General features: G+C 48.8%; 1 protein-coding gene across 3 annotated transcripts; it reads left to right on the forward strand.

Moving 5' to 3' along the window:
- The first annotated feature begins 201 nt into the window (after positions 1-201).
- FAAP24 (FA core complex associated protein 24) lies at positions 202-4,339 on the forward strand. 3 transcript variants are annotated; one of them, XM_025216804.1, is made up of 4 exons: positions 202-245; positions 885-1,024; positions 1,541-1,693; positions 3,578-4,339. In XM_025216804.1, the coding sequence occupies exons 3-4, from the start codon at positions 1,565-1,567 to the stop codon at positions 3,824-3,826; spliced, it is 378 nt and encodes a 125-aa protein (XP_025072589.1). In that variant the 5' UTR covers positions 202-245; positions 885-1,024; positions 1,541-1,564; the 3' UTR covers positions 3,827-4,339. The 3 variants fall into 3 exon arrangements, with proteins under 3 accessions (XP_025072589.1, XP_025072581.1, XP_006016688.1); XM_025216796.1 differs by lacking the exon at positions 202-245 and adding an exon at positions 292-370; XM_006016626.3 differs by lacking the exon at positions 202-245 and adding an exon at positions 353-458.
- The last annotated feature ends 5,086 nt before the right edge of the window (positions 4,340-9,425 follow it).

The raw sequence follows: 9,425 nt of genomic DNA on the forward strand, positions 1-9,425 counted from the left end.
CACCACACCACCACCCACCGCCGCCCCCTTCTCCTCCTCCTCCTCAGACGCTTCCCCCCCGCACCTCACAACCGGCTTCGCAACAAGCGCACGCCAGATTGGCTGCAGCTTTCCCTTCCTCCAATCAGCGCTCGCCTTACTCCATCCGCCTTTCACCTTAGCAACCTGCCGTTAGAGAGTGCCGCTTCCGCACTCCGCGGTCTCCATTGGCCGGCGGGGGTGAGGGCGAGGTTCGAGTCCCATTGGTAGGCGCCCGTGTCAGTCACGCGGCCCGGGGGCGGGGACGGTAACGCAACGTGGGACGCCGCGCGCTGATTGGACGCTGCCCCCACGCGTCGCCGCGGGAGTTTCAATGGCCGCAGGGGCGTCGGTGCGCGCGGGGGTGGCGGGGGTCCCTTACGGGCACGTGGTCGGCAGCGAGAAGTGGAGGGGCTCGCGGCTGGCGCGGGGGCTGCAAGGTCCGGCCGCGGTGGCAGTGGGCAGCTGGGCCCTCGGGAGGGGGGTTGATCTGGGGCTCTGGCTGCCAGAGCCGCCGGGTTCAATAGCAGCCTTCAGCTCCCTAAAGCGGGGCTACAGAGGGGATGGAGCTGGACTGTTCTCAGTGATGACATAATAAGGAGCAATGGTCCCAGGTTGCAGCAAGGGAAGTTTAGGCTAGATATTAGGAAGAATTTTCTCACTAGGAGGGTAGTAAAGCACTGGAGCAGGTACCCAGAGAGGTCGTAGACTCTCCATCCTTGGTTTTCAAGACTCGGCTAGACAAAGCCTTGGCTGGGATGATCTAGTTGGGGCTGGTCCTGCTTTGAGCAGGCAGTTAGACTAGGTGTGGCCTCCTGAGGTCCCTTCCCACCCTCGTTTTCTACAATTCTGTGTGTGCCTTGCAGGGCCGGTGCGGCTGATCCTGGAGGAGGACCTGGCTCTGGTAGATTTCCACCTGCCCCATGGTACCTGCATTCTGTATGTGTCTGAAGCCGATGTGGTGGCGGGAAATGGCTTCCGAAGACGCCTGGCCCAGTTCAGGAGTGTGAGTGCCCACCCACCCTTTTGGGAGGGGCAACAACACTGGTCCTGTCTGTCATCCTGCCCTTCCCTGCTGCTCTGGGCCCCAAGTTGTCTAGCCTGAAGCTCTTCCTGAGGAGCCCCAAGCTCTGGTGACGATTTGTGTGTGTCTGCAAAGGCAGCACTTGTTTCCCAGCCTGGTGTGAGGCTGCGCTTGACACCCTCCGCCCCTGTAGTGCAGACTCCACTGCAAGCTGCTTGTTTCTCATCTGAGATGTGCCAGCGCTGCCCACAAAACACTCCCAGGCCTGGGGCAAGTTCCTGAGTAGGGCTCCCCTCCCCTCCCCTGCTTTGCCCTACCTCCTCATGCTCATGGTGCTGTTTGGCAGCTGCTGAGCTTGGCATTGTGGCCAGTTTGGGTTGTGTAGCGAGTGAAGCGAGGGGAACAGAGCTGGGTCGTGGCTCTGGCAGGGAAAATAGGAAGCTTCATGGAAAAGCCGTTTGTGACCCATTTGCTGCTGCTGCTTTCCTCCGTTTGAAGGCCAGCAATCTGAATGGGATCGTGATGGTGGAGAGGACCACAACAAGCGATCAGTACTTCCCAGCCATGCAGAACTTTGTCGTACTGGAGCTTGGCATGACATTGCTCCCCGTGGCCAACCAGGAGGAAGCCTCGCAGCTTATTATCCAGCTAGTAAGTGCTGCTTCCTGCACTACTGGAGAAACACCAGTCAGATTAAAAATGTACCATTGCTGTCTCTAGACTGAGCAGTATGCTGTCCCTACACATCCGCTTCCTCCACGCTTTCATTGCTGGTTGGTGTATTGAATGTGGCGTGGAGGTATCATAGCACTCTCCTGCCAGCATAGGAGCAAGGTGCCAAACTTGAGACCATCACTCGGGTTCCTTCATGTGGCCTTGAAGATTCATAGATTGTACAGTTGGAAGGGACCACAATGGATCATCGTGTCCGACCCCCTGCCCCTGGCAGGAAAGAGGACCGAGGTCAGATGACCCCAGCCAGGTGACTATCCAGCCTCTTGAAGCTCTCCAAGCTAAGTGATAGCACCACCTCTCTTGGAAACCCATTCCAGATCCTGTCCACCCTTACTGTGAAAAATTTCTTCCTAAATCCACTCTATTAGTTTACACCCGTTATTCCTAGTCACTCCTTGGGGTGCCTTAGTAAACAGCGCGTCCCCTATTCCCTGTTGACCTCCCCTAATAAATTTATAGGCGGCCACAAGATCTCCCCTCAGCTGTCTCTTGTGAAGGCTGAAGAGATTCAGCTCTCTCAACCTCCCTGTGTAGGGTCTATCATGAAGCCCACTAATCATGCGAGTGGCCCTCCTCTGGACCCTCTCCAGATTCTCCGCATCCCTCTTGAAGTGTGGCACCCAAAACGACACAGTACTCCAGCTGCGGCCTGACCAGTGCCGCATAGAGGGGGAGCATCACCTCCTTTGATCTATTAGTCATGCACCTGCTAATGCATGACAAGGTGTGATTGGCCTTGTTGATGGCCTCGTTACACTACCAGCTCATGTTCATCTTGGAGTCAGTTATGACTCCAAGCTTCCTCTCTGCCTCCAAGCTGCTGATTAGTGCTGTTGAAATGTGCCAGAAGGTTTCTTTGAAGTCTGATCCATTCACTCTAGGAGCTTTGAGTCCTCAAAAAGTAGGAAACTTTGAAGGAGACCCCCTTTAAGATCTGGTACTGTCATTCTATTTCCATCTGCTTTATTCTTTCATCTGTTTTCTGATGCTGAGGGAAACAGCAGATGGTGGGACTAGGAGGCTAATTCAGGAGGCCTGTTGGAAAACATTTTTATGAGGCTTGGCTGGTCTGTCTAAAGCAGCAGTCCATGCTTGCCACGATGAGTGCTTGATCAGTTTGTTTAATTGCTTTCCCCTCAGCAAAGTGAGGAAGTGCAGTCAATAAAGGACAGGAGAGACCAGTCTCAGCTGGAGAAACTTTGAGCAGAGCCTAATGAATGATAGCCTCAATAGAGAAGATGCAGTTTTGGGGACTGATAGAGCATGCGTCTCCATAGTCTAGTGGTCAGGAGACTCCCCTGGTACAAGGAGACCTGCTCTGTTATCTGCTCTAGTGAATATTTAAGAATTCCTTGTGAAGTTGAACATCTCAGTGGGAAAGACTGACCAGCCCCCTCCTAGAGGGTTGGAGCTCAGGTGGCCAGGGCACTTACTGGGAGGAGGACAGGAAGGATTTCCTTGGGAACAGGAAGGATTTGAACCTGACTCTTCTAGCTGAGGGCTATAATCAGGGATCCTGGTTTTCTCCGATACAAAAAAAAATCCCCAATTTTCAGATTTTAAAAAGTTCCCTGGTTATAACCTGGGGAAGGGGAAGCATCAGCCCTTGCTCTTTCTCTCTAACTCCCTACAATCTGTTTGATAAAAGATATGGCCTTAGTTCTAGGAAGCAGTTTACAAGTTGTGCCTGATTTTTCAGGAAGGCTGGGAAACTCCCTCTTCAATTTGGATGAAATGATTTGATGAAAGCAAAATCTGTCCCTCACTAGAGGGAGCTCTACCTCTGCTTCTGTGTTTCAGGTCCATGAGCAAAGCAAAGATCGCACTAGTAACCCCTTTCTTCGTAAGCAGTGTTCCCAGCTCACCCACGCATCCATACTTCGGACGGTCCAGCAGATTCCAGGTGTTGGGAAAACAAAAGCTCTACTTCTCTTGCAGCGATTTGGAAGCATCCACCAGCTCTGCAATGCGTCTGTTCAAGAGCTTGAGCAAGTAGTGGGACAAACAGTAGCACAACAAATTTATGCTTTTTTCACACAGACAAATTAACATTTGCTTGCTGCTGTCACAGACAGATACAAGTGCTCTCTGTTTTGGACGGGGCTGTTATGCATTCAAAGTGGGATTGAATTTTTTTTTTAACTCTGTTTTTGTTTATTGCCATCTAGCGCACATGCTGTGGGGTCATTGTCACCCCTGATCTGCAGCTGGAGAGATGAGCAGGGATTTAGAGATTTTACTTGGTTCATGTTACCACTGGTCTAACCGCACTTATCTGGTCTTGATCTTATACTAGGGGGACAGGTAGACATCTTGCAGGGTAGAAAAATTTATGGAGTGCTAGGAAGTGTGGGATGTGCCCTTCCACGAACAGAAGGCTAAAAAAGTGATACTTTTATTTATCTTGGCAAGCAGTGTATTTTGGTCTATCTAGCTGTTTTGTTTGCTTGCTCCATAAGGATAAACTGTAGGATACTCATTTTGCATTTAATAACAATGGAGAAGATCAGTTATGCTCAGAGACCTATAAGTAATAAAGAATTGTTGTGCTGAAGAGAGTGATACCTGATCTTGACAAATTGTACTCCTTGTGGTGGTCAATGTTCTAAGGTTTAGCGATCCGTGAGCAATCCTGGCTGGGAGTGCACGGGTATCTGCATGCCCGTCCCCACTCCTGCAGCAGCCTGTGGCCAGGGTGGGGTGGGTGGTGAGTGGCTGGACACAAAGCTGGTGGCAGCGGCGGGGAGAGCGGTGGTGCCCCCTTGCTATGGCACAGGATGCCCCCGCCCCACCCCCAGTCGGTACGCCACTGTGCATAGCATTAAAAAGTTATTGTGTGGCTTGATTTTCTTTATTGTCTGCAACTGCGCATGTACGCAGCTTAGAGGGAACACTGGTGGTGGTAACCTTTTAGAGTGGCTTGAGGTAAGAGGAACAGAAAGCAGAAAATGGGGCACAGTAGCTAGGGTGAACATAGCTTGCTGGTCAGGGAGACCAAATGGTGTGTAAATCCCCTAATTGTAATAATTTTAATGTATTGTGAAACATATTAAATTATACTGTATCCTGCCCCAAAAGAAGAACAACAGTATTACAAATTCTTAGGGTATGTATTTCAAAAGAGAAGTTCAAGTGCCTTAAAACTACCAAAATCGAAGTCGCTGTAGGAATTATCTGTACAGCAGTAGTGATGAAATATAAAACTAACCTATTTTTTATGGGGCTTTAAGTTGAACAGTAGGAACAAAAGTAGTTTTACCTGTTCAGCAGCTTGGTAGTTTATTACATCATGCTTCATTTCCTTTCCAGAATTATCCTGGAATGCTTTGGAAAGGAAGTGTTTTGTATTGTTTATGGTTTCACATAACATGGGTTTACAGAACCTGGATCATTGTGGGGGTTTTTTGTGCCAAGACCAATGCCGTGTTCCCCAGCTCACACTAGCAGAGGAGATCAATTTAAAGGGGAAAAGAGCATGGGAAGGAAGTAACCTGACACAGGAAGAGTCCGGATACTGAAATCTAGTTAAGCAATATAAATAGATGTTCCTAGGACCAAGAACTTGCTTTACCCGGTGCTGCACAAATAGAACAAAAAGACAGTTAATCCTATGTGTAGCATTACTTGCCAAGGAATCTAAAGAGTAATCATATAAAAGCCAGGATTTTTCCTCCTTGGTAGCTATAAGTACACAGATCCTGTTTCACCTCTCCCCCCCAAAAAATGTAATGGATTCTCTGGGACGTGTGGTCTTAAATAAGCCATCGTGTCTCCTTGTCTTCATAAGGGATTATTATGGTTCAGTACCTGACAAAGTGACCCATTTCACTAAATGCTCGCCCTCCTTGGGATTTTATTAAGCTTGCCTGAAGATTGCTATCATTTGCCTGAGGGAATCATTTCTTCTAAGCACTGACATAAAATTAAAGGAGTTAAACACTTCCAGTTTCTGACAATGTGCTGGCAATTTCTTGTTCAATCCAGTCAGACTGACCTACAACTGGAGCTGGAAACACAGAGAGCATCTTACTTTAGTTCTTCCTAATTTATAAGATAGGGAAACTTCCTGTTTTGTTTTAATGGAGGTTTCTAGGTGGTTGCAGACTTGTTTGGTCAAAAATATCCATTGCCAGTTTGTAGTGTTTTAGATCTTGGGTAAGCTGTGAATTAATTACGTTGCTTGGTTGGCTGGTGGGCAGTGCAGCTCACTTGAAATTTTTTGCTTATATCCACTTCAGATGTAACAACCTGTCCTTGCCTTTGTTAAGCTCATAAAAATTCAACACATTTATACTGAAACAAAGTACAAGCTGGTCTCAAAAACTGTAGCTCAAGTGTATTAACCAGTCCAGTGCCTGGAGGTGATTGCTATGGGTTTGCACCATTCTAGAAGGGGGACTGTTGTCCTTACCTGCAGGAGGCAGAAAGAAGTTTCTTGTGAAGATGTAGAATCTGTTGCTGTTAGTGGAAATGTGCTGCTTGCCCTCATTGGGCAGGTTAAACTGTGTTCCATAACTTTTATTTCCTTGGCTTTAAGGTGAAGACAGAAAGCCATGAACTTTTAACTCCTTTTAGATTAAGTTTCACTCGTGGAATATTATATTGATATATGAGAAAACATGCATACATAGTTTTTTTCTATATGCAAACAGAGGTCTAATACCTCCTGCACTAGAATCCAATACCCTAAGTATAGGAGGGGGACAGTATTATGGAAGATGGTGAAACTGCTTGGAAAGGGATAGTTTGACTTCCTAGTGCAAATTCGATATTCATGTATTTAAGACTGTTGAGATGATCGGAAACTATGCATGTTAGGGCCTTGTATATCTCTGTTAGGCCATTCATAGTGCCAAAGCTCTTCTTACTGCCCTTGAACCTATATTCACTACACAGCTAAGATGTGCCACCAAAAGGGGAAATTGAAGTTGCAGTATTGAAATTACTCCCCTTTTTATTCTCTGACTCATCAGTGGAGAAAAATTATATTAAATTTCCTTTCCACAGAACACAAGGTGGTCAGGTGCCCTCACAGGGTGCCTTTTCCTTCACCCTCGGAGTTTGTTCTAATCTTTTAAAATCTTGGCAGCCTGACTGGGGTTACCGGGCAGGTTAAGTGCTGATATGTTTGTGTTGCTCAGTGCCAACACCCAATGCTCTTATTTGTGGAATGTGAAACTGTAACTGTGAAAAAGCTGCCTGTGGTTTTGCCTTCAATTTAGTGTTGCACTTGTGCTGAAGTCTTGAAAGACCCTGAAAATGGTCCTCTCCATTGCAAACTGGAAAACATAGAAAAAAAGATTCAGCAAAGCTATTTTTCTGAGCATGTTTCAAGGTGCAAAAAGTAAGAAATGCTTCTCTCTGTGGCTCTGATCTGAAATAAATACTGCCACTGAATACCATTTCTGACCATACTGTTGGTGGAGCATCCTCCATCCCAAAAGCCTCCATTGTGACACTAGTAGCAGGAGAATCTATTTTGGGTGAGCTGGGCTTGCTTTTTTTGTTACTTGGCTTGTTTCATTGGCTTCCTTTACTACTCCAAACCCCTCGGCAGAAATTAACAACATGGAACAGAAGCATCTCTAGAAATGTTGCTGCCGGGGGGGAGGTAAGGAGGGTGCATCAAGCATTGAAGAGTCTTACCTCCCCGTGCATGGACTGCTGTTGCCATGGTAATGGCGCCCCCTCTCTATTAGTGCCCAGGGCTGGCGTCTTGCTTGCCCACCCCTCGTTATGTTACATAGAGAATTGCTCTGCAATAGTATGGATTGTGATGTCTTTTCATCCTCCCCGCAAGTGTGCATGTATTATCAGAGCTTCAGCAGATGTATAAGTGGATGGGTATTGCTGCACAAATCCTGGGAGCTCTCTTGATTTTTCTCTGAAGCAGAGTATGCAGTCCCTTATACCTTGTCATTTGTTTCCCTGTAGATGAACTCAAGCTGTATGTCTTGCCTTATGTCAGAAGTGGGCAAAATACTGCCCGTAGGCTGAATATGGCCTACCAGGTGTCTGAATTCGAACTGTGGCTGTCCCTGCAGCACTCCACATGGGGCTATGCCCTGCACATTCGCACTGAGGCAGCATACGCTGGACTTCTCCTGGTGCCTGTTGGTCTAGGCCCCAGCCAGCACACAGCTGCCGGGGCTGTTCCTGGTGCAGCTGCAGCTGGGTGCTGCTTCATGCTTTTGCCTCCAGCGGTGGCTCTAATTTTGATCTTGCCCCCGCTGCGCTGTGCTGCACTGCACCAGGCAAGTATTTTTCAGCTAGGTGGTGCCTAGATAGCCTACCCCAGCGCACAAGGTTCTGGCTTCAGCTCCCAGCTGAAGGATCTGGAGCTATAGCCCCACGTACCTGCTGGGAATGGTGTGGCTGGAGCAAGAAGAGGAGCTGCTGCTGGAAGTAGGGGGTGTAGAGCAACACATGGACTGGAAACAGCCCACCAGAAGCTGCTGCTGCTGCTGCTCCTGCCCCTGCTGTGCCATGCCATGCCATGCCATACCATTCCAGGCAAGTAGATGAGCAGCTTCAGCCGGGTGGCTCCTGCCACAGTGTTGGGGCTCTGGCTTCAGCTCCTGGCCACTTTCCCTGGAGCTGGAGCCCCATGTGCTGGGGCAGGAGCAGGAGCCGCTTCCAGCAGGCTATTCCCAGTGTGGCTGCATCCAGCTGGGTGCTGCTCCGTACCACCTGCCTCCAGCAGCAACTCCTCCTCTCACTTCTGTTGCACCAGTACCAGCAGGCACACTGGGCTCCCACTCCAGATCCTAGAACTGGAGGCAGGGGGGGCAGAGCAGCACCCGACTGGGTTGTAGTCACTTGTAGGAGTATAGTGCAGGAGGGCCCCAGCAGGAGCAGGCAGGGCTAAGCCCCATGTGAAGTACCACGGAGAAGCACAGACTGCACTGCCTGGGGCAGCTCCCCTCCTCCCCTCACTCACAGCAGGCTCCCAGGACCTAGCATCCAAGCAGCCCCCTCCCCACACACACACACTCCACTCCTGGACACTGTTCCTGCCCACCCACTACCCCATAGGGAGTTTTGGTGAGTTGTGGGGCAGGTGGGGACGGACAGCACTGATTTGCTGACCCACCTTGCAACAGCTGCCCAAAACTCCCTATGTGGCCCTTGGGCCCAAATAATTGCCCACCCTTGCCCTATGTATTAATTGCATCTGGTTTGTTTTATAAGCCTCCTTTGTGAACCAGTCTTGCAGCCCTTGGTCATGCCATTTGTCCTGGTTGCCTTAACAAGAGAACTAACATTTGGAAAAAAACAAGGACAAAGGCTGTATTGGACAGTGCTGCTTCATTGTTAAATTTCCATTCTAATTTCCATTGGTCCCTTTTCTAATCCACCTACTCCATAGCACAAGATGGCTGCTACCAGGGCAACGTTGTGCAAGCTTGTTTTGTTTAGATCAAGATGGAAATGATGCCTAGTCTAGCATCCACATAAATTGCATGGAAAAATGTTGCAGACTCATGCTTCAGTTCCCTCTCTTATACTGGCCTTTACCTACCTATGAAGAGAAACTTTTTTTCTGACTTGACCTGTTTGATACTATCTCATGTTCCATGTACCAGTTTAAGGAGGCTAATCCCTAAGGTGGTGCTTTGTGTGGGCATTTCTGGGCAGAACATAGGGA

Source organism: Alligator sinensis, unplaced genomic scaffold (genome assembly GCF_000455745.1).
Source record: "Alligator sinensis unplaced genomic scaffold, ASM45574v1 scaffold170_1, whole genome shotgun sequence".
In the NCBI taxonomy this organism is placed as follows: Eukaryota; Metazoa; Chordata; order Crocodylia; family Alligatoridae; genus Alligator; species Alligator sinensis.